The 25,636-nt window shown below is 37.5% G+C and overlaps 2 protein-coding genes across 2 annotated transcripts; both read right to left on the minus strand.

The window, feature by feature from the left end:
* Positions 1-202: 202 nt before the first annotated feature.
* Positions 203-1,185, minus strand: LOC132676728 (olfactory receptor 56A3-like). Its single transcript, XM_060628748.1, has 2 exons — positions 617-1,185; positions 203-581 (listed from the first exon to the last, which is right to left on the minus strand). The coding sequence occupies exons 1-2, from the start codon at positions 1,183-1,185 to the stop codon at positions 203-205; spliced, it is 948 nt and encodes a 315-aa protein (XP_060484731.1).
* A 12,909-nt stretch (positions 1,186-14,094) lies between these two features.
* Positions 14,095-15,074, minus strand: LOC144613065 (olfactory receptor 56A3-like). Its single transcript, XM_078433972.2, has one exon. It carries the CDS (start codon positions 15,040-15,042, stop codon positions 14,095-14,097), a length of 948 nt encoding a protein of 315 aa, XP_078290098.2. The 5' UTR covers positions 15,043-15,074.
* Positions 15,075-25,636: the final 10,562 nt, after the last annotated feature.

Genomic DNA, 25,636 nt, shown 5'->3' on the forward strand with positions numbered 1-25,636 from the left:
GGGGGAAAATCAAAAGGGGTCAATGATAGTTCTAAGGGAGAAGTGAGAAAAAAAAAGAAATTACAATGAAACTTAAGTTTTATTAAAGAAGACACGTTATCCAATTTACCCACTTTGAGATTGCAACTCGTGGATGTGAATTTCAACCCCCTCACCCATTATTGATTCAAAACTCAGGAATGCAGAGATCCTGTTGTCCTTATTAGCACCCTTTCTTTAATAATCTCTGGATTCCTTGCTTGATCTCCTGGGTTCGCACCCCATACACAATGGGGTTGAGGGCTGAGAAGATAACATGGTGGAGGATGTTGAGCAAGATTGGCACATCAGGGGAGACTTTCTTCTTCACCACAAGAGTGAGCACGAAGACCAGAAGGATGGTGCTGAAGAAGAGGATAAGGATGAAGTGGGAGCCACATGTGCTCAGGGCCTTGGCCACAGCACCCTCTGCCTTGAGTCTCAGCACAGCTCGCAGTACGAGGGTGTAGGAGAGAAAGATGAGGATGAGGTCAGATCCTAGCACAGTCCAGCTTATTGCAAACTGGTAAAGGCGATTGATGGTGACATCATCACAGGAGAGCCTGGAGACAGACATATTGGTGCAGATGCGGAGAGCCTGGAGACAGACATATTGGTGCAGATGCAGTTCTCAATGACCTTTCTCCCACAATAATGGAGTCGGGATGAGAGAATGGGGATAGGCATTGTAACAATACTACTCCTGGCCAAAATAAAGACAGCAGCCTTGACTACAAATTGGTCAGTGATGATGGATGGGTACCTCAGTGGGTGACAGATAGCCACATAACGGTCATAGGCCATGACCATGAATGTACAGGACTCCATGGCAAAGAAGCCATTCATGATGAACATCTGGAGGAAGCAGGCATAGAAACTGATGGACTTGAGGTCAAACCAGATGATAGCTAGGACCTTGGGAATGACAGTGAGACTGAGTATGATGTCCAGCAGGGAGAGGATGCTGAGTAGATAGTACATGGGCTCATGCAGAGAGGCTTCCACCCATATGGTGATCAGGAGAACACTATTGGCCACCATGGCCAGGAAGAGGAGGAGACTGAGTGGCAGGGACAACCAGAGCTGCCAGGTGTGGGACCTGACAAAACAATTCAGGAGGAAGTCTGAAACCTCAGAGGAGATGGTGCCATTTTGGTGTGATGTCATAGTTTGTCATATATTTCTACAGCTTTCTTGTAGTGGTCTGTAAAATTAGGATAAAAATTAGCTAGTGACACATGACACATGGATTTAGAACAATTTGCTTCACCTAGGTGATATGCTTGAGTCCTAGCAAGTCATCCAGAGTCATGTGAATTCATCTGTTTGTCCTTTGTGCCATGCTACTGGGATAATCCTAACAATTTAAGCAGTATAGAGGACTGAGGATATATGGTTTGTTTAGACATGTTTGATTTGTTCAAACATGTTATTTCTTTGCAGAAACTAAAGAGAAGGAGAGAATTGCCTAGAAAACTACTTTTGGACTGTTGTGTCCCAAATTGTTCTTATAAGTCTTCCTTTTGTGTTTTATTCTTTAATTATCGTATAGACTACCACATGATAACTGAAGTGTAATAATATATGCAGGCAAGTAGTACAGCCTGGCAAAATTGGGATTCAGATAAGTGTCCCTAGCTCTCCCTGCCACTCCTGTTCTGAGTTTTCAGCTGTAGTTTGCATTAATTACAGATTTAAACAATGATGCCCTGCAGATAAAGTACTTAATCTTCATAATCTGTAAACAGTCATTTAATGAGGTAGGTGAGGATCTTGCCAAATAGTCAGATTTTTCCTCCTCTATACACATTCACATTTGTAGGATTCTTAACTTTGGAAAGAAAGAAACTTAAAAGGAAAAGGAGAAATTTCACATAGCTATGTGAGACCCATACCTGCTATCAGAAAAGGTGAAAATCTGTTCTGGTTGCAATAGTGTGATGAAGTCTTAACTTTAAAGATTTGCATCCCATTTTAATTTTATTTTTCCATCTTCAGTATAATGATCAGGTACACATTTCTCTGTTTCCAAGCACAATTCAATGTTGCCATGTTCTCTTATCACTTAACATCCTCCCCTGGCATTCTGTTAGGTGCTAGGATCACAACATTGAAAAAGACACTGTCCTTACTCTCAGGAGGTAAAAGGAAACCATTCAGGGGGCAATGAGTAATAATAAGAACAAATGACAGGTCTTGACAAACTAGTAGGAGAGTGAAGGAGAGGCTGAGTAACTCTGATATGGGACAAGGTACAAGGGACATTGGCTGTTGAAACAATGTAAATATAGTGAGGTGCTTCTCTCCTTTACATTAAGGGTGAAGGATTCCAATATGGTTGTCCCCCTGAATGGTGAAAGAGATTTGAAAGATGGCTGTAGTCTGGTCAAAGGTAAGGATCAGGTCTTTGTGGGGTACTTCAAATCTCTCAGTCCATTGTAGCTAATCTGTCTACATGCACCAAGGACTCTGTTAAACCATTACTTTATGGGTTTAGAAACACTTTTTCATTAGAGGTTTTAAGTACTTCCCTGTTTATTACTCTTTAGGCTCACTATACAACATAAATTGCATATTAATTTGGGAACTTTTACCACTTCGTCTAACTGTACTGAAATATCCTAGGACTTCATCCCTTTCGAGTTATTTAGCATGTAATGAGATATGTTATAATATCACATTACCAAAAAGGGAATTTATATCTCACAACCTTAACCACCCACTACTGTATTACACTGATCTTCCTGCTTAATACAGTTGGGTTGGAGCATTTTCTAGGATTCCTCTGGATCTCATGAAAAATTGTATGATAACGTGTTTACCCCATCAATTCTATAAAAAAGAAAACAGCTTCATGCATGATACAATGAATGTTTTTGATAACTGAATCTGATGGAGGAGAAATAGTGTTGGAATGGGGACAGGGTGGCAATGAGGGAAGTTACAATAAAACTGTGAACTCAAAGATGAATGATATTTTCATACCTTTAGTAATTTTTTTCTTGGGGTGGTTCAAATAGGGGTTTTTTTTGTTCCAGTTAGGATTTTCTGTTCCCCAGTGGCAGTTCCAGTCTTGCTCACCTGGCTGCTGTTAGATTCTCTGCATCAGGAGACCCTGTTAGTGTCTGGGACTTACTCTCAGAGGGGGAATAAGGCATTCCCTTCCAGGGTTCCTCTATTCTCTTTGATCCTCTGCTTTCCTAAGCAAGGGTTTGTGCAGCTGGCACCTGCCAGGCATGGCTCTCACATGATAAGTAGAAGAGATTTAGATGGCTTTCCAATTCTTTTTCTCTTGCTAATAGAATAAGTTAGTAATGACTGGCAATTTGGAGATGAATTTTAAACATATTTCATGTGTGACTCATAACATTCTGAAGTACGTAGGTTAAGTTGACCATTTTAACAATTTATCTTTTGAAATGGGCAAATTGAAATTCATTGATATTGTGTATATTTTCACAGTTTAATTAGTAGGGTTTGGATGTGGAAGAAATGGAAGTTAGGTCTAAAGCCAGTGACTATATGAATACATCTGTTTCCTGTGTCACCAAAGTGATGTAGAAATACATATCTTATCTGGCATTTTGTTTTATATGTTTTTAGGTTTCTCTCTCTCATCTCCATGCACATGCCCATAAAATCCTCAGGCACTTTCCCAGAAATCTGGAATCTCTTTTTTCCTTGCACTTACTATTTTGATTCCTGGTTTCACTGCTCTGAGTGCAATTTTCTTCTTAGTTTTCTTTTATGTTGTGTCCGATAGTACTGTTTATTATTATTATTATTATTAGTAGTAGTAGTAGTAGTAGTAGTATTGTCAGGACCACATAACTCCAGAAACTCAGACAGAACTTGAACCATTTCTCCCAAATATTGTTTACGAAATTATTGAGTGCAACCAGTGACAGGTACCTCAGTTATCTTCTGGGCATAATTTTTTGTTTTTACAGCATAGCTTGTAGAAATTCTTTAGATTGAGCTTAATCTGAGGAACTACTTTATTACTCCCTCTGATCCCCAATTGTGGTCTCTGTCTTCAACCTCTAATGTTAGCTAGATTTAATTTAATTCCTCCACCATGATTCAAGCATTTGTAGGCAGATATTTTGCCCTAAAGTCCCTGTGTTTCAATATGTACAGTTGATAACTCCAAATCATCTAAACTAAGCTGCAGATAATGCCCTTTCCAGGCTCCCATTCCCATTCATCTCCTGTGGACAAAGTCCTGCGTATTTGCCTCTCTGGTACCACCCAGCAAAAGACCCAAAAAGGCAAGAGGCGGCAGAAGGGAAAGTCCCTTCGCACAGGTTCTCATTTGTGCTTCCTGATGTAAGACAGGGTTCAGTCTCTACTACCCTGTTTTCAGATTACTTCAGCAGTACTGACTCCAGAATGGAAAGGAGCACTGATCTGATGGAAGAGAAAGGTGTCTCCTCTTCCCATCCCCAGTGCTCTGGCTAATCTTGGTATAGCTGCTTCTCAGGCACCCTCTATACCCAGACTCACTTACAGAGGATGTGAAGCTGGGGTCCACTGATATCGGAGTTCTGGTTAGTTCCTGAAATATCTGGGTGTAGTTATAACTCCAGAGCCTAAGGGATTTTACCCTCTGGGAACTTCTCCAATCCTTTCTTCCTTGTTCTTAAAAGATCCTCTTAGGACAGACAAGCAGGCAGGTTGGAGAAAAAAATGATTTTCTTTCTCTATAAAAGCAAGGAGATTCTTTTTTCAAGTTACTGTAGCATTATTATCATTATGATGCCATCATACAAGTCATGATAAGTTAACATCAATCCATTTGATAGTATGGTTTGGGAGGTATCTATCTAACAATCATGTGGACGAAGCCAATAATAACTTCTGAGTGAGCTTATTGGACCCATGGAGGGCACAAGGGTTAGTATCCAAAATCTATAAAGAACTTATCAAGCCTAACACCCCTCAAAACAACAACCCAGTTAAGAAATGGAAGGAAGACATGAACAGACACTTTTCCAAAGAATACATCCAGACAGCTAACAGACACATAAAAACAGTCTCAATTTCACTCATCATCAGGGAAATACAAACCAAAGCCACAATGGGACACCATTTCACACCTATCAGAATGGCCAAAATTAACGACACAGGAAACAACAGGTGTTTGTAAGGTTGCAGAGAAAGGGGAACTCCCTTACCCTGTTAGTGGGAATGCAAACTGTTGCAGGTACTCTGCAGGACAGTATGTAGGGTCCACAAAAAACTAAGAAGAGCACTACCCTATGAGCCTACATTTGTACTGTTAGGTATTTCCCTAAAGGATACAAAAATGCTGATTCAAAGGGGTATATGCACTCCAATAATTATAGCAGCGTTGTCAACAGTAGCTAAACTATGGAGAGAGCTCAAATGTCCATTGACTGATGAATGGATAAACAAGATGTGGCGTATATATATATATATATATATATATATATATATATATATATGAATATTACCCAGCCATTAAAAAGAGTGAAATCTTGCCATTTGCAATGATGTGGATGGAGCTAGAATGTATCATGTTAAGAAAATAAGCCAACCAGATAAAGACAAATACCATATGACTTCACGCTTTTATGGAATTGAAGAAATAAAACAGTAGAGCACATGGAAAGTGGAGGAAAAAGAGAAGAGGGGAAACAAACCAAAAGAGATTCTTAGTGATAGAAAACAAACTAAGGGTTGCTGGTGGGTGGAAGAGGGGCTAGATAGGTGATGGGTATTAAAATGAGCACTTGTGATGAGCACAGGGTTTGGTATGTAAGTGATGAATCACTGAATTCTGCTCCTGAAACCAATATTGCATTGTATGTTAACTAAAATTTAAATTAATAAAAATAATATAAAAAATAATCCTGTGAAAATGCAATGTGTTTTTCAAAGTCAAAATCCTACAGTGACTTTTGCTGTATCGAAAGACTTTTCAAATAGGATGTATCTACAACTGTAATCTAGGAAACACAATTTATTTTTCATTTTCATTTTGAGACTCATGTGAATTATTCACATCCTCAAATTATGGGAGCAAACGTCATTAGTTTCTTTTTCTTTCTTATTTTTCATTTAAAAAAAATTGATTACAGCCGACACACAATGTTGCATTAATAGCTGTACAACATAGTGATTCAACGAGTGTATACAGTTATGCTGTTCTCACCACAGGTGCAGCTACCACCTACCACCTGTGTTCTACCACCGTAGAACACAATTACAGTACCCCTGACCAAGGGTGATGGTGTGCCATCAGCATCAGTCTTTTTAAAGGCTTTATTTTGCTTTATTTTTATTTCTCTGTCAACTGCATATCTCAACTTCACTCCTATTTCTCTTCTGTTTAGAAAAGTGAAAGCTCCAGTGTTCTTAAAATATGTCTTTCTAATTAATCTCATGTATGCTTATGCAACTACATGTTCATCTATTGGAGGATGATTTGGATATTGGATTTTATAAATGATATGGGATCATAAATCTGATCTTATTCTTTGTGTTCACTCAACACTAAATTTTAACAACTGTCCATGTTGTTCTGTGTAAGTCATTCTTTTTGATTGCTGTTCAATTCCCATGATATGTATTTTCCTTTTTTATGTAAGTAGCCAACAACACCAAAATGACTTACAATTAACTCTTAACAATACTGTTACTGTTAATATATTTGTATGCTTCTCTTAGAGTCCTTAGAATGTGTGTAGGAGTGGTTTGTGTTTCCACTTATAGCATACAAAAATATTTAATTTTACTAGGATTTACCAAATATCTCTCCAAAATATTTAAAAATCTCACTAGAAATTTCTGAAGTGTATTTTCACATTCCTTATACCATTTAATGTGACCTTTAAAAAATAACCTAGGTGAATATAAGTTACTACTTTATTATTTTTATATTTAAAAAATTTTAAGTTTATCTACCTATTTTGAGAGGAAGAGAGTGAGGGAAGGGCAGGGAGAGAGGGATAGAGAGAGAATCCTAAGCAGAAATCATGCTGCCAGTGCAGAGTCCAACACAGGGCTAGATCTCAGGATCCACAAGATCATGACCTAAGCCCAAATCAAGAGTTGGATGCTTAACCAACTGAGCCACCTAGGTACCCCTTAAAATTTTTAAAAATTTTACTTAGAGAGAGAGCTTCAGTCAGGGAGAGTGGCAGAGGGTGAGAGAGAGAATCTCAAGTAGGCTCCAAAATCAGTGCAGAGCCCGATGCAGGGTTCAGTCTAAGGGATCTTGGGGTCATAGCCTGAGGCAAAACCAAGAGTCAGATGCTTAACTGACTGAGCCACACAGATGCCCCAATTTTAGCCAGTCTGACAGCTGTGAGGTGGTGTCTCACTATGGTTTTGATTTGTGTTTCTCTGATGATTAGTGATGTTGAGCATCTTTTCATGTGTCTATTAGCCATCTGGATGTCTTTAGAAAAATGTCTCTTCATGTCTTCTGCTCATTTCTTCACTGGATTATTTATTTTTTGGGTGTTGAGTTTTTATAAAGTTTATTTATTTATTTTGAAAGAGAGAGAGAGAGAGAGAGAGAGAAAGCAGAGGAGGGGCATAGAAAGAGGGAGACAAAATCCCAAGCAGACTTCATGCCGACAGTGTGGATGTGGGGCTCAATGAACCATGAGATCATGACCTGAGCTGAAATCAAGAGTCAGACACTTAACCATTTGAGCCACCCTGGCGCCCCGAGTTTGAAACTTTATAGATTTTGGATATAAACCCTTTATCAGATATATCATTTACAAATAACTTCTCCCATCCATCTGTTGCCTTTTACTTTTGTTGATAGTTTCCTTTGCTATGCAGAAACTTTTTACTTTGATAAGTCCCCATAGTTTTATTTTTGCTTTAGTTTCCATTGCCTCAGAAGACCAATCTAGTAAGAAATTGCTCCAGTCGACATCAAAGAGGTTACTGCTTGTTTCCTCCTCCAGTATTTTTATGGTTTCCGGTCTCACATTTAGGTCTTTTATCCATTTTGAATTTATTTGTGTGCATGATGCAACAAAGTAGTCCAGTTTCATTCTTTTGCATATTGCCGTCCATTTTCCAGCACCATTTGTTGAAAAGACTGTCATTTTACCATTGGATATTCTTTCTTGCTTTGTTGACAATTAATTGCCCCTATAGTTGCGGGTCCATTTCTGGGTTTTCTGTTCTGTTCTAGTGATCTATGTGCCAGTTTTGTGCTTTGATCACCACAACTTTGTAATGTAATTTGAAATCTGGAATTGTGATGCCTTCAGGTTTGGTTTTCTTTTTAAGATTGCTTTAGCTATTCAGGGTACTTTGTGGTTCCATACACATTTTAGGATTATTTGCTGTAGCTCTATGAAAAATGCTGTTAGTGTTTTGATAGGAATTGCATTAAATTTGTATGTTGCTTTGGGTAATATAGACATTTCAAAAATATTTTTTCTTCCAATCCATGAGCATCGAATGCTCATTTCCACTTCCATTTCCTTGTGTCATTTTCAGTTTCTTTCATCAATATTTTATGATTTTCAGAGTACAGGTCTTTCACCTCTTTGCTTAGGTATATTCCTAGATATCTCATTATTTTTGGTGCAATTGTAAATGAGATTGATTCCTTAATTTCTCTTTCTGCTGCTTCTATATTAGTGTACAGAAATATAACACTGTACATTGAATTGTGTCCTACAATTTTACTCAATCTGATTTTCAGTTCTCGCAATATTTTGGTGGAGTCTTTTGGGTTTTCTATATAGAGAATTATGTCATCTGCAAATAGTGAAAGTTTTACTTCTTCTTGATGTGGAAATGTTGGGGTTCAAAGCCAGTGGCCAAGAAAGAATTCTTGAGATGTCTTTGGTGCAAAAAGGTGGTTTAATTAAAGCACAGGGATAGTACCCATGGGCAGAAAGAGCTGCACTGGGGTCGTGATGGGTGACTGATTGTATAACTTCAAATAGGGAGAGCACAGGTCTCTATTTTGGAAACAAGGTTTCCAGGACACTGAGGGGTCTAGGTATTGTTGGAAAAAGGTCATTTATTGCTGTTTAATAAACCCTCAGACAGAGACCCTTCAGATACGTATCAGTGGGCCTTTGCTTGGAGGATGTTTGCCAACATACATCTTGGGGTGTAGAGGTAAAGCAAGTTTCCAAAGGCATTTCTATATGTTTAAAGTAGACTCACAAGATCGTGGGGGTTGGGGTAATGTTAAGCTAAGATTGCCTTTTGCTCTTAGCAAAGTGTCAACACTAAGGCAGCTGAGTTTCTAGAGAAAGGTGACTCTGCATGTCTAAAGGACTTATCAGTGGCCTGTAAGTTGAAAGAAAAATTTAACTTTTTCTTTTGCCTTTGTTCTGACATCAGTCCTTTGTGATTTGGATGCCTTTTATTTCTTTTTGTTGTCAGATTTCTGAGACTAGGGCATCCAGTACTAAGTTAAATAACAGTGGTGAGTGGACACCTCTGTCTTGTTCCTGACCATAGGGCAAAAGCTCTCAGTTTTTCCCTGTCGAGGATGACGTTAGCTCTGGGTGTTTCACAGATAGCCTTCATTATGTTGAGGATATTTCCCTATAAATATAGTTTTCTGGGCATTTTTATCATGAACGGATGCTGTACTTTGTCAACATAAATGTAAAATACACACTGGATTTCAAAGACCTAGCATACATAAAACGAATGTAAAATATGTTAGTATTAAATTCTTTTGTATGTATTATGTGTTGAAATTATGTTTTAGATATTGGATTCAACAAAACACATAATTAAGTTCAATTTAACGTTTCTTTTTATAGTTTACGGTGGTGACTAAAACATTTAAAATTAAGGATGTGGTTCGCATTGGACAGCACTATTTTAGTATCAATTATTTTAGTGGGATAAAGCCGTCATTAATCTTTTGAACTTCTCAAATGGATCTGTCAATACTGCTTTGATGTGAGCCATAAATGTGTAAAAGTTGCATATAAACACAACAATGTAAAACTTTCAAAAATATAAGTTTTAAATGTAAAGATTTTACTGTCTAGTTTGGAAGACAACACATGTCAAATTTTCTCAGTCTTGGGTGGTATATGCTTTAAATCCCCTGATGTAGCCCTTTTCATGCATTCAATGTTCAAGTTTTCTAACAGCTAATTGGAGAGATCTTGGTTTGCTATGCAATATGACCCTGGTGGCGATTAGTCCTGAAAGTTTTTGGTCCCTTGATGAGCAGATGTTAATATATGATAGTATTTAAACTAGTAAACTTTTATTAGTTCCTAAGAGATAGTAGTTTAACTTCACATTAGCACATTATATCATATTTGTAAGACTTTTCTGTTTGTATCCAGTTACATGCACTTTATTATTATTTTTAATTTTAATTTTAAATTTATTTTCATCCAACTTAGTTAACATGTAGTGTAATAATGATTTCAGGAAAAGAATTTAGAGATTCATCACTTTACATATAACACCCAGTGCTCATCCCAGCAAGTGTCCTGCTTAATCCATCCCCCCATCCAAAACTCCACCAGCAACCCTCAATTTGTAATCTGTATTTAAGAGTTTCTTATAGTTTGTCTCCCTCTCTGTTTTTATATTATTTTTGCTTTCCTTCCCTTATGTTCATCTGTCTTACTTCTTAAATTCCACATATGAGTGAAATCATATGATATTTGTCTTTCTCTGACTGGCTTATTTTGCTTAGCATAACACACTTAAGGTCCATCCATGTTGTTTCAAATGGCAAGATATCATTCTTTTTGATCACTGAGTAATGTTTCATCATATATACACATATGTATACATACTACATCTTCTTTATCCATTCATCAGTCAATGGGACATTTGGGCTCTTTTCATACTTTGACTATTGTTGATTGTGTTACTATGAACATTGGGGTGCATGGGCCCCTTCAAAACAGCATAACTGAATCCTTTGGATAAATACCTAGTAGTGCAATTGCTAGGTCATAGGGTAGTTCTATTTTAATTTTTTTGAGGAATTTCCATATTGTTTTCCAGAGTGGCTGCACCAGGTTGCATTCCCACCAGCACTACAAAAGGGTTGCTCTTTCTCCATATCCTCAGCAACTTCTGATGTTGCCTGAATTGTTCATATTCTGACAGGTGTGAGGTGGTATCTTATTGTGGTGTTAATTTGTATTTCCCTGATGATGAGTGACGTTGAGCATTTTTTCATGTGTGTCTTAGCAATCTGGATGTCTTCTTTGGAGAAGTGTCTGTTCATGTCTTTTGCCCATTTATTCACTGGATTATTTGGTTTTTGGGTGTTGAGTTTGATAAATTACTTATAGATTTTGGATACAATCTCTTTATCTGTTTTGTCATTTGCAAATATATTCCCCCATTGTTTCAGTTGCCTTTTAGTTTTGCTGATTGTTTCCTTAGCTGTGCAGAAGGTTTTTATCTTGATGAAGTCCTAATAGTTCATTTTTGCTTTTGTTTCCCTTGCCTCTGGAGACATGTTGAGTAAGAAGTTGATGTGGCAGAGGTCAAAGAGGTTGTTACCTGTTTTCTCTTCTAGGATTTTGATGGCTTCCTGTGTTATATTTAGGTCTTTCATTCATTTTGAGTTCATTTTTGTGTATAGTGTAAAAATGTGGTCCAAGTTTATTCTTCTAAATGTCACTGTCCAGTTTTCCCAACACCATTTGCTGAAGAGACTGTATTTTTTCCATTGGATATTCTTTCCTGCTTTATCAAAGATTAGTTGGCTATACATTTGTGGGTTTGTTTCTGGGTTCTCTACTCTGTTCTATTGATTGATGTGTCTGTTCTTCTGCCAGTAACATACTGTCTTGATGATTACTGCTTTTTAATATGGCTTGAAGTCCAGAATTGCAATGTCCCAGCTTTGGTTTTCCTTTTCAGGATTGCTTTGGCTGTTTGGGGTCCTGTCTGGATCCATACAAATTTTAGGATTGTTTGTTCTAGCTCAGTGAAGAATGCTGGTGTTATTTTCATAGGAATTGCACTAAATATGTAGATTGCTTTGGGTCGTATCAACATTTTAACAATATTTTTTCTTCCAATACATAATCATGGAATGTTTTTCCACTTTTTAAGTCGTATTTAAAAAAAAAATTTAATGTTTATTTATTTTTTGAGACAGAGAGAGACAGAGCATGAACGGGGGAGGGCCAGAGAGAGAGGGAGACACAGAATCTGAAGCGGGCTCCAGGCTCTGAGCTGTCAGCACAGAGCCTGACGCAGGGTTGGAACTCACAGAGCGGGAGATCATGACCTGAGCCGAAGTCGGACGCTTAATCGACTGAGCCACCCAGGCACCCCCCCTTTTTTTTTTTTAATTTTTTTAATGTTTATTTATTTTTGAGACAGAGACAGAGCATGAATGGAGGAGGGCCAGAGAGAGAGGGAGACACAGAATCTGAAGCAGGCTACAGGCTCTGAGCTGTCAGCACAGAGCCCGTAAGTCGTATTTTAAACCAAATAATTTTTTAAGGTTGAAATGTGTGAGAGAATGAGATTGTGGAGAGCTCTTTTTCAAGTAACAAAGAAAAAGGTTATCTATGGCATGAACCTAATTGGATATTGACATTGTTTTGTCTTTGTTTTTTTTTTTTTTTACTTTTGATAGTTATATTTTTCCCAATAAAATGTTGATTATGTTCTTTAAACTATTGATTCTTAATTATGTCAGTACCTGTTTTTGGTGTTTGTTCTTTTTTCCAATAGTAGCTCATAATGGTATCTAGAAGAAGAGGAGTGAGATACCAATTCATTGTTCTTTATTGTGAGACAGAGAAGAACAAGAAATGGACAGTTTTGCAGAATGAAAACTTAAGTAGGCCCAGGATGAATCAATGAAGGCTAAGAGGCCTAGATTTTGGGGACAGTATTGGCATTAGACTGTTGAGAGATTTTCCTTCCATGATGAAACAAGGAAACACACTTATGAGTTGTTATTAAGGTGCAAAAGCTTATATTTAGAAAGAACCTTTTAAAATAAATTATTCACTATCCACAAGGGTAACAGATGAATAACATGAAACACAATGAGACCACCTAATTTGTTCCCAAGAACCCAACTTTTTGTGTAGTTGTGTAAGCCTTACCTTTCAGACCTTTAACTCTCTATCTAGTGCTTTCTTATGTTGTCAGGTAACTTACTACATATAGATATGCCTTATTCCATTCCTCATTCTCTCCCATTGAGAAAAATATGTTCTTGGAACTCATATTGTATTACCACTAACCATAGTTTTAGCTCCTGACAGCAACAATATTCTATTTTTGTGTATTCATATCTGAAGAATTACCAGGACACAAAGTATCTTTAGATACTATACAATTAACATGAAAATAATGTTCAGATATTATGTTTTTGATATTTAAATTATTATTACTGCATCATATATTATAATCCTTGCAATCTTTAACTCTTTAGCAGAGCTATCTGTGCATATCATAAAATATGATACTCTGGATCCAAAAGATAAATGTCCTCCCCTTTGGGGAGGAGAATTTAGGAATCTCTTAAATCTGATCAAACTCATTGCTAATTGTTTCACAGATGAGAAATTCAAGAAAAATCCCAGTTCTCTTGCAATGCACATTTCAAAAGACAACCCAATTACAGACCCAGTTACACATGAATAGCAATCTTCCATCATTCAGGACTGAAATTCAACTCCTATGTCTTTGTATCCAATATGCTTCCTTCTGTGGAAATAAGAATAAGAATGCATTACACATTACATAACTGTACCCCCAAATATCCACAGTTGTATATTCAAGAATGCAAAGGCATGAAATATTAACAGCTGTATATTCAGGAACTTAAATTTGTCACTTCAGAACCTACCCATGGAATCTCTGTATGTTGTTAGTATAGGATAATATGTGTGGAGAAAAAAAGTAAAGTGGTCAAGGATATTGTTAAAGTAAAAGTGAGACAAAAGGAAACTTACAATGAAACTTAAATTTTATTAAAGAAAACACAATATCCAATAACCAGTTTGAAATTGTAACTCATAGATAAAATTTCAGCTGACTTACCCATTATTTGATTCAAACTTAAACTATATTAGGAATGAAGAGATCCAGTTGTCCTTATTACCACCCTTTCTTTAATAATCTCTGGATTCCTTGCTTGATCTCCTGGGTCCGCACTCCATAAACTATGGGGTTGAGGGCTGCGGGGATGACATGGTGGAGGACGTTGAGCAAGACTGGAACATCAGAGGAGACCTTCTTCTTCACCACATGAGTGAGCACGAAGACCAGAAGGATGGTGCTGAAGAAGAGGATAAGGATGAAGTGGGAGCCACATGTGCTCAGGGCCTTGGCCACAGCACCCTCTGCCTTGAGTCTCAGCACAGCTCGCAGTATGAGGGTGTAGGAGAGGAAGATGAGGATGAGGTCAGATCCTAGCAGTGTCCAGCCTCCAGCAAACTGGTAGAGGCGATTGATGGTGACATCATTACAGGAGAGCCTGGAGACAGACATATTGGCACAGATGCAGTTTTCAATGACTTTTCTCCCACAATAATGGAGTCTGGATGAGAGAATGGGAATAGGCACTGTAGAAATAACATTCCTGGCCAAAATAAAAATGGCAGCCTTGGCTACAAATTGGTCAGTGATGATGGATGGGTACCTCAGTGGATGGCAGATGGCCACATAACGGTCATAGGCCATGACCATGAATGTGCAGGACTCCATGGCAAGGAAACAGTTCATAATGTACATCTGGAGGAAGCAGGAATAGAAGCTGATGGACTTGAGTTCAAACCAAAAGATGGCCAGGACCTTGGGAATGACAGTGAGGCAGAGCACAATGTCCAATAGGGAGAGGATGCTGAGTAGATAGTACATGGGCTCATGCAGAGAGGCTTCCAGCCATATAGTGATCAGGAGGACACCATTGGCCCCCATGGCCAGGAAGAAGAGAAGGCTTAGGGGGAGGGAAAAAGAAAGTTGCCAGGTGTGGGACCTGACAAAACAATTCAGGAGGAAATCTGAAACCTCAGAGGAGATGGTGTCATTTTGGTGTGCTGTCATATTTTTTCATATATTTCTACAGCTTTCTTGTAGTGGTCTGTAAAATTAGGATAAAAATTAGCTAGTGACACATGACACATGGATTTAGAACTATTTGCCTCACCTAGGTGACATGCTTGAGTCCTAGCAAGTCGTCCAGAGTCACGTGAATTCATCTGTTTGTCCTTTGTGCCATGCTACTGGGATAATCCTATCAATTTAAGCAGTATAGAGGACTGAGGATTTGTGCTTTGTTTAGATATGTTTGAATTATTCAAAATGTAAGTTTAAGGAAGTTTTATATCTTTGCAGCAACTAAAGAGAAGGAGAAATTACTTGGAAACTACTTTGTGAAAGGTGAGTCTCTAAATTTGTACTCTTAAATTTCTTCCCTTTTGTGTTTTATTCTTTAATTACCACCTAGACTACCACATGACAATTTAGCAATATGCACAAATGAGTAGCAGAGTCTGGCACAAAGTAAGGACTCAGGCGCATGGCCTTAGTTCTCTATGCCACCCCCCATTCTGAATTTTCAGCTATAGTTGGCTTTAATCACAGTTTGAAAAAATGATACCCTGGAATTAATGTTAGTTAATTTTCACCTTGTCTAAAATGTTATTTTAGTTCATTGGTTGTTGATCCCACCAAAGAATTGCCAATAGGTATTCATATATGTAGGATTCTTAGCTTCAGGGAACAAACAGTTTTAACAGTAGAATGTGCAATTCCACATAAGTGTGTGACAGTGGCCAAATAATTGCCGGTACATATTAATATATGTAGGATTCTTAACTTTGGTGAAGAAACAACCTTAAAAGTAGAATGTGCACATAGAAATGTGAGAATGATATGTGTCTTTAAACAAGATGAAAGTTGATTGTTCTGATTGCAATAATGTGAGGGTGATGAAGTCTACCTCAAGTCCTTTCGTTTCCTTTCTATATCCCTTTTGGTCTTCACTGTAACAATCCAGGTCCTCTTGTCTAGTGGTTATGCTGTGCCTTGGTGGAGTACTCACAAGGATTGACAGATGCTGCACATACAGGTGTTCATGAAGATAAACACCCATAGAAAAAAAAAACATCCAGTCTTGAGTTGGTTAACAAAGGACCTTCTCCGGTCTTGGCCACTGTGTTCATTGAACTTTGCTTTTTCTTAAATTTTTCTCATTGGATACATTCACTTGTAAGTTTGAGACATAACTAATTGCACCTGAACAGCCCAGACCTTGCCACAATGACCTACAGGATGCACAACCTCATGCCACCAAATTTGAAATACTCCCTCCAAACACCACTTTCGTCATTTAGGTTTGTCTTTGATCTTGCCCACCCTCTGATCTAAGTCTTTGCAAAACTCTTTGATTGCACCCTCTGATCTAACTCTTTGCAAAATTTTTACACTTATTCTTATAGGTCAGAGCCCCCAAATTCACCATGTTCAAGAATCTTTAAATTTTCAATCATTCAGAGTATTCTTGGCAGGAATTGGGAATCAATTACATGGAAGGAAGGAATATCTTGAAATGACCATTAGAGGGTATAGCCAAATGGAAAAAAATGTCAATTCAGGCATGAGTATCCATGGAGAGGTACAGAAGAAGAAGCATATTCTCTTTGTCTCCTGAAGAACTTTAGGATAATTATAGCCCTAGGATGAAATTTCTGAGGACAACATAGGAATGTTTTTTATCTGTTCTTTCCACTCACTGACTCTTCCTTTCTTCTCTTTTCTCTGGATGTTCCTCTGAGTTCAATCCATAATTTATCCAAAAAGCATTGAACTACCTACTCAGCCTTAGAAGTAAAGTATCTGAGACCATGCTGTTCTACTCTCCTCTTAAAATCTTGGATTGCAATCAGAGCTAGCCAGTGGAGCACTAGGGCTGAGGACCTAGAGCTAATGACTACAGGTTGTGGGTAGGGACAGGATGAAGAAGCCAGTGAGGTTGAAGAACAATGATAAAATCAGAGACCCTGCAGAGTTAACTTTTATCAGACTGCAGGATAGCACTATGGAAGCCCTGTTTAAAAAGGGGGAAGGGTTGTTAGGGACCACCTAACTCCAAAACTCAGAATTGTGAGACCTCTCTCCCAAGTATCATTTCAGACATCATTGATCTAAACCAACCAGTGTGACAGATACCTCTATGATCTGTGCATAACTTTCTGTTTGTGGCAGCAATAGCTTTTAGAAATTCTTTATATTGAGCTGACATAGGAGGAACAACCTTCTGACTCTCACTGACCCTCCAACTGTGATCTCTGTCCTAAACCTAAAATATAAAGTTTATTTGTTTATTTTGAGAGAGAAAGCACACAAGTCAGGGAGGGGCAGAGGGACAGGGAGAGAGAAAATCCCAAGCAGGCTCTGTACTGTCAGTGCAGTGCCTGGGTGCAGGGCTTGAACTCATGACCTGAGCTTGAACTCATGAACTGAACCATGAGATCATAGACTCAGACACTTAACTGACTGAGCCACCCAGGTGCCCCGAGATTAAATTTCATTCCTATGCCATGATTCAAACATTTGTGGGCAGAAGATTCTTTGCCCTAAACTAAATTTTCGTATTCACATATGAAACCCCCATGTTTGCAAATCTGAGTCCCAGATGATATAGTTACCTGACTCCCTCTGTTCATTAATCTACTAGAGACAAATTCCTGCCCCTCTGCATCTCTGGCAGCACCAAGCAAAAGATCCAAAAAGGCAAGAGAAGAGCAAAAGGGAAGGTCTCAGAGCATAGGTTCTCACAGGTGCCTCCTGACCTGAGACAGGATGCAGTCTCTACTACCCCATTTTCAGACTACTTCAGCAGTAGTGATTCAGGAATGGAATGCAGCACAGATCTGCATTGAAGAGAGAGATCCCCCCACCTTCACCCCATGTTCTCCTTAATCATGCTATAGCTACCTTTCAGGCATCCTCTACACAAACTTACATAGGATGGAGTAGTGGTCTGGCTCCACTGATACTGCTGTTCCAGTTAGTTCCTGAAGTATCTGGGTGGAGTTATAACTCCAGAACCTTGGGGACTTTGCCCTCTGGGAACTTTCCATCCCTAATTCCTTGTACCTAAAATGTTCTCCTGGGACAGACAAGCAGGCAGGTAGAAGAAAATGATTTTTTTCCTCTCTAAAAGCAAGGAGCTCTTGTAATTCAGCCGAACATTGACTGTGTGTTCTGTAGGCAGTTAGTCTCCTGGGTGTAGGGGTTTTACATCCATACATCCATTTTCACAGTTATTTGCAGATGCACACCTAGTGCCCTCCATGGGTCCAATAAGTTCGCTCAGAAGTTCTCATGGGCTTCCTGCACGTAATTGTTAGATAAGTACCCCCTCACCATGTTATTGAATGGATTGATGTTAACTTATCATGACTTTTATCACTGCATTATAATGGCAAAAATCCATGAGAAACTTAAAAAGAATATTCCTGAGAAAATGCATTATGTTTTTCAGAGAAAAAAATCCCATAGAAATTTTTGCTGTAGTGAAAGATTTTTCAGCTGGGATGTATATAGAGCTGTATATTAGGAAACATGATCTGTTCCTTCATTTCTTACTTTCATTTTGAACCTCATGTGAATTACTCATACCCCTCCAATATGGAGCAAACATGAACACTTTCTTTACTATTTATTTATTTATTTATTTATTTTCATGAATCTTTTTTATTTGAGTGTAGTTGACACAAAATGTTTCATAGGTTTCAGGCGTGTAACCTAGCGTTTCAACAAGTCTATCCATTATGCTATGGTCACCACAAGTGTAGCTACCATCTGTCACCATACAGAGCTATTAGAATGCCATTCATTATATACCTTATCCTGTGCTTCAGTCTCTTTAAAGGTCTTCTTTTACTCTGTTTTTACTTCTCTCTCTTCTGTATATCTCAACATTGCTCATATTTCTCTTTCCTTCAGGAGAATGAAAACTCTAGTGTCCTTAAAATATGTCCTTCTAATTAATCTTAAGTACACTCATTAGTTATCTGTTTGTTTATGGGAGAATACTTTGGAAATTGGCTTTCTAAAAATGTCATTGTGTTATAAATCTGATGTTATTCTTTGTTTACACCCAAAAGTAATTTCTAAAAATCTGTCCATGTTGCTTTAAGTCCACTTGATCTTTTTTGGTGGCTGTTCTATTCCCATTATATGCATTTTCCCTCTATGTAAGTAGTCAACACCCAAGTGACCTGTAATTGTTACTAAAAATATTGTTGCTGTCAATATCCTGTACACTTCTCTTTATAGACCTAAAGTAGATATATGTGGAGGATTTTTGATTCGGTCATAGCATATAAATTATTTAATTTCACTAGGAATTACCAAATTTCTCTCCAAAATATTTACAAAATCTTACTAGAAATTCCTAAAGTTCCTTTATTTTTCATAATCCTTATAGCATTTGATGCTATCTTGTTAAAAAAAAACCTATAAAGATGTAACATACTATTTTATTGTTTTTAATTTGGTTTTCTCCTGATAAGTAAGCATCGTTCATATAGTGTTTGGCCATTTGTGGTTTTCAGGCTGTAAATTATGTGGTCATATCCTTTGCCTGATTTTTCTATTAATATTTGTTTTTATTGCATATTTACAAAATCTCTGTGCATATTTTAAATATTAGAACCCTTTATTGGCTAGATATTACTAGTATCTCCTCTAGTTTGCTATAAAGCTCTCAATTTTATTATTGTCTGCTGCCCAGTATTCAATGGACATCTTTCAATTTCACCAAGTCAAACTCTATTTTTTCTATAAATAGATTTTCTCTGTGGATCCTATTTAGCGAACATTCCAGAAGATCGCAAAGATGCTTTTGTTTACTTTAATTGTTTTTAAAACATGCATTATGTTTCATACCAATGTATTTAAATCTGTTTGTGGTTTATAATGCCAAGAGTAAGGAGTGGTATTAAGTTAGTACAAACTGCTATATTCACAACTGTGCAGCTATCAAATACTGTGTTGCTATTGTAAATATCTTCTACTTTGAGTCCCCTAGCCCCTCAACACTACCCTGGGCACTCTCATGGTGTCTCCTGGACTTCCCCATGATCCACAAAGTGTGCGTTATTGACAGCAGAATAGGGTCCATCAGTGGCAGCGACAGGGCACGGTCTGAATAGCTTCTGTTTTGTTGATGGAGGTGCTGTACCAGTTACTAAGCATTTTTCCCCCCAGTTTAAACAAAATTATCTAAGCCGTTTTAATTATGCTTTAGTGTTTTAACCTATCCACCTATCTTGTTGACCTATGTGTTCTATGTAAACTGTCCTGGGTGTGTTTTTTGTATTGTTTTGTTTAGTTTACTTTTTAAAATGTAAATTCTAATTAGTAAACATGCAGTATAATATTACTTTCAGATGTACAATATAGTAATTCAACAGTTCCATACATCACCCATGCTCATCAGAACAAGTGCACTCTTTAATCCCCACAAACTATTTAACTCATGCCCCTAACCCCCTCCTCTCTGGTAACCATCAATTTGTTTTCTATAGTTGGGAGTCTGTTTCTTGGTTGCCTCTCTCTCTTTTATTTTTCCCTTTCCTATTTTTTTTTGTTTCTTAAATTCCACATGTGAGTGAAATATGGTATTTGTCTTTCTCTGACTGACTTGTTTCACTTATCATGATACTCTGCTCCATCATGTGATTGCAAATAGCAAGATTTCATTATTTTGTATGGCTAAGTAATATTCCATTGTGTATACATAGCACATTTTCTTTATCCATTTATTAGTAATTGGACATTTGGGATCTTTCCATAATTTGGCTATTGTAGATAATGCTGCTACAAATATTGGGGTAGAATATCCCTTTTAATTAGTATTTTTTGTATTCTTTGATACATACCTAGTAGTGTAATTGCTAACTTGTAGGGTAGTTCTATTTTTAACTTTTTGAAGAACTTCCATGCTCTTTTCCAGAGTGGCTGCACCAGTTTGCATTCCCACCAACAGTGCAAGAGGATTCTCCTTTCTCCACATCCTCATCAGCTCCTGTTGTTTTTTGTGCTGTTGATTTTAGCCATTCTGACTGCTGTGAAGTAATATCTCATTGTAGTTTTGATTTGTATTTCCCTGATGATGAGTGATATTGAGGACCTTTTCATGTGTCTGCTAGCCATCTGGGGTCTTCTTTGGAAAAATATCTATTCATGTATTCTGCCCATTTTTAAATTCATTTTTTATTTTGGAGGGTGTTGAGTTTTATAGGTTCTTCATATATTTTGATACTAACCCTTTATCATATATGTCATTTGTGAATATTTGTTCCCATTCCATAGGCTGCCTATTAGTTTTATTGATTATTTCCTTCACCATCCAGAAGCTTTTTATTTTGATGTAGCCCCAATAGTTTGTTTCTGCTTTAGTTTCCCTTCTCTCAGGAGACACATTTAGTAAGAAGTTGGTATGGCTAATGTCAAAGAGGATACTGCCTGTATTCTCCTCTAGGGCTTTTAAGGTTTCATGTCTCACATTTAAGTCTTTCATCCATTTTGAATTCATTTTTGTGTGAGGTATAAGAAAGTGGTCCAGGGACTCAATTGGTTAAGCATCCAACTTTGGCTCAGGTCATGATCTCACAGTTCATGAGTTCAAGCCCAGCACTGGGCTCTGTGCTGACAGCTTGGAGCCTGGAGTCTGCCTCAGATTCTGTGTCTTCCTCTCTCTCTCTCTCTGCCTCTCCCCACCTCTTGCTCAAAAGTAAACATTAAAAAAATAAAAATAAATAAAAGAAAGTGGTCCAGTTTCATCCTTTTGCATGTTGCTGTCCAGTTTTCCCAGCACCATTGGTTACAGAGACTGTCTTTTTCCCTTTAGAAATTCTTTCCTGCTTTGTTTGCATTTAATTGACTATATATTTGTGGGTTCTTTTCTGGGTTTTCTATTCTCTTCTAGTGACCTATCCATTTTTTTAATGTTTGTTATTTTTGAGAGAGAGAGAGAGAGAGAGAGAGAGCAAGCAGGGGAGGGGCAGAGGGAGAGGGAGGCACAGAATCTGAAGCAGGCTACAGGCTCTGAGCTGTCAGCACAGTGCTCCATGCGGGGCTCGAACTCACAGACTGTGAGATCATGACCTAAGCTGAAGTTAGACACTTAACTGAATGAGCCACCCAGGTGCCTTCTCTATGAGTCCGTTTTTGTGTCAGTACCATACTGTTTTGATCACTACTGCATTGTAACATAAACTGAAGTTAGAAATTGTGATTCCTCCAGCTTTGATTTTCTTTTTCAAGTCTGCTTTGGCTATTTGGGGTCTTTTGTAGTTTCATAGAAATTTTAGGATTGTTTATTCTAGCTCTATAAACAATGATATTTGCATGTTGATAAGGATTGTGTTAACTGTATAGGTTGTTTGAGAAGCATAGACATTTTAACAATATTTATTCTTCCAATCCATGAGCAAGGAATGTTTTTCCATTTCTTTGTGTCCTCTTATTTCTTTCATGAGTATTTTATAGTTTTCAGAATATAGTTCTTTCATCTCTTTGCGGAGGCTTATTCCTATCTTATTGTTTTTGGTGCAGTTGTAAATGGGATTGTTTTCTTAATTTCTCTTTCTTTTGCTTTATTATATTTCTGTATGTTGATTTTGCATTCTGTGACTTTAACGATTTCATTTATCAGTTCTAGCCATTTTTTTTTTTTTTTGGTGGAGTCTTTCAGGTTTTCTATGTGTAGTGCCGTGTCATCTGCAAATACTTTTATTTCTTCCTTGCTGATTTGGATGCCTTTTACTTATTTTTGTTGTCTGATTGCTCTAGCTATGACTTCCAGTACTTTGTTAAATAACGGTGGTGAGAGTGGATATACCTGTCTTATTCCTGACCATAGAGGAAAAGCTCTCAGGTTTTCCTCACTGAGGATGATATTAGTTGTGGATTTTTTATAGATGGCCTTTATTATGTTTCAGTATTTTCTCTCTAAAACTACTGTTGTGAGGTTTTTGTTTGTTTGTTTTACCATCAGTTAATGTTGTACTTTGTCAAATGGTTTTTCTGCTTCTGTTTAAATGATCATATGGGTCTTCTTTTTTTTCATTAATGTGCTCTATCACATTGATTGATTTGCCAATATTAAACCACCACACCAGGAATAAATCACTCTTGATAGTGGGGAATGATTTTTTAAAGATATTGTTAGATTTGATTTCCTAGTATTTTGTTGAGAAATTTTGCATACATGTTCATCAGGGATATTGGCCTATAGGTTTCTTTTTTAATGGAGGCTTTATCTGGTTTTGGTATCGGGGTAATGTTGGCTCATAGAATAAATTTGTGTGTGTTTTTTTTTTCCTTTCCATATTTTGGAATAGTTTCAGAAAAATAAATATTAACTCTTCTTTTTTATTTTATATATAGAGAAAGCCTAAGGGAGAGGGGCAGAGAGAGAGAGAGAGAGAGAGAGAGAGAGAGAGAGAGAGAGTGAATCATAAGCAGGCTATACATTCAGTGCAGAGCTCAATGTGGGGCTTGATCCCACCACCCTGGGATCATGACCTAAACTGAAAGCAAGAGTCGACACTCAACTGACTGAGCCCCCCAGGTGCCCCATATTAACTCTTCTTTAAATGTTTTATAAAATTCACCTGTGAAGCCATCTGGCCCCAGACTTTTGTTTGTTGGGATTGTTTTGATTATCGATTTAATTTCTTTGTTGGTTATCAGTCTGTTCAAGTTTTTTATTTTTTCTGTTAATTTTTGGAAGTTTATATGTTTGTAGGAATTTATCTATTTGTACCAGGTTGTCCGATTTCTTGGCATATAGTTTTTAATAATATTCTCTCATAATTTTTTGTATTTCTACGGTGTTGACTGTTATTTCTCCTCTCTCATTTGTGATTTTGTTTATTTGGATCTTTTCTCTTTTTGATATGTCCAGCTAGAGGCTTATCTATTTTATTAATTTTTTTCAATGAACCATCTCCTGGTTTTATTGATCTGTTCTAATTTTTTTTAGTTTTCTTCCAACTCTTGAGGAAGCCTGTATTGCTATCTATTTCCCTCTTAGGACCACTTTTGCTACATCCCAAAGGTATTGGACTGTTGTGTTTTTATTTTCATTTGTTTCAATGTATTTTTTATTTCTTCTTTGATTTTCTGGTTGACCCATTAATTGTTTAGTAGGATTTTGTGTTGCTTAACTTCTATGTATTTGTGGTCTTTCCAAATTTTTTCTTGTGGTTGACTTCTACTTTCATAGTGTTGTGTCCTAAAAGGTGCATGGTATGATTTCAGTCTTTTTTGTATTTGTTGGGGCCTGTTTTGTGATCTAATATGTTATCTGTTCTGGAAAATGTTCCATGTAGACTTTAAAAGGATGTGTATACTGCTGTTTTAGGATGGAATGTTCTGAATATACCTATTAGGTCCATCAGGTCCAGTGTGTCAATCAAAGCCATTGTTTCTTTGTTGATTTTCTACTTAGATGATATATCCATTGCTGGAGGTGGAGAGTTAAAGTACCCTATTTTTGTATTATTATCAACTAGTTCCTGTATATTATAATTAATTGTTTTATATATTTGGGTGTTCTCATTTTGGGTACATAAATATTTACAATTGTTTTGTCTCATTTTTGGATAACCAGCACACATTCAATCATTTATTCAACATGTATTCAGTCATTAATTTCATAAACATTCATTGGTCTATGCCATACACTGAGCACTGTTTGCACACTCAAAATACAACAGTGAACATAAAAGACAAAACTTCTTGCCCTTCTACTGCCTAAATTTTAGTGAATGTAGGCTGACTAAACAAATAAATGAGTAAATGTAAGTTCATTAAATAGTGATAAATTCTGTGCAAAACAGGAAAACAGAGAAGGTGTAAGGACATTGTTTGTGTTTGGGGGGAATATTGTTGGATACTATTTTAAATACTGTGGTCAGGGAGACCCAGTGGACCTGGGGGAGGAAGCTATGTGGACAGAGGAACAATAAGCAAAAAGTTCCAGAGACAGGACTATAGTTCATGTTTTTTCAACGTTTTTTTTTTTTTTGGGACAGAGAGAGACAGAGCATGAACGGGGGAGGGGCAGAGAGAGAGGGAGACACAGAATCGGAAACAGGCTCCAGGCTCCGAGCCATCAGCCCAGAGCCTGACGCGGGGCTCGAACTCACAGACCGCGAGATCGTGACCTGGCTGAAGTCGGACGCTTAACCGACTGCGCCACCCAGGCGCCCCAATGTTTTTAAGCAGCTCTTAGGGAGGCAGTTCTGACTGGGGGTCTGAAGGAGGAGGTCAGGTAGGTAAAGGAGTCCCACCTACAGGAACAAAATTTATCTCTCTTCTGGGCTTATTTATGTGTTTTAATCTAACTCTTAATTCTAACTTTTGAAATTTTCATTGGACCTTTTTGAGTAACGGGACCAAGATTTATGTGTGTTAGAATCCCATTTTCTAGTTCTGTGCTAGACATAAAATAGATTTCAATAAATATGCTTAAATGCCTGAGGGAAAGGTTAAAACCTAATGGTTATTTTCAGCATTTTTTAGCAGTTGCTTTTAGATTTTACTTGCTTTTCCAAAGTCAATGCACTATCTTTAAGTACTGATACTTCCCATCAACCACACATCCATTACACTG

This window comes from Panthera onca, chromosome D1, assembly GCF_046562875.1.
Source record: "Panthera onca isolate mPanOnc1 chromosome D1, mPanOnc1 haplotype 2, whole genome shotgun sequence".
In the NCBI taxonomy this organism is placed as follows: domain Eukaryota; kingdom Metazoa; phylum Chordata; class Mammalia; order Carnivora; family Felidae; genus Panthera; species Panthera onca.

Excerpts from the sequence above, each read along its gene's own strand:
- LOC132676728 (XM_060628748.1), bottom strand. The coding sequence starts at position 1,185 with ATGACATCACACCAAAATGGCACCATCTCCTCTGAGGTTTCAGACTTC. Across the intron at positions 582-616 it reads ACCAATATGTCTGTCTCCAG|GCTCTCCTGTGATGATGTCA; the intron begins GCTCTCCGCATC and ends GTCTGTCTCCAG.
- LOC144613065 (XM_078433972.2), bottom strand. The coding sequence starts at position 15,042 with ATGACAGCACACCAAAATGACACCATCTCCTCTGAGGTTTCAGATTTC.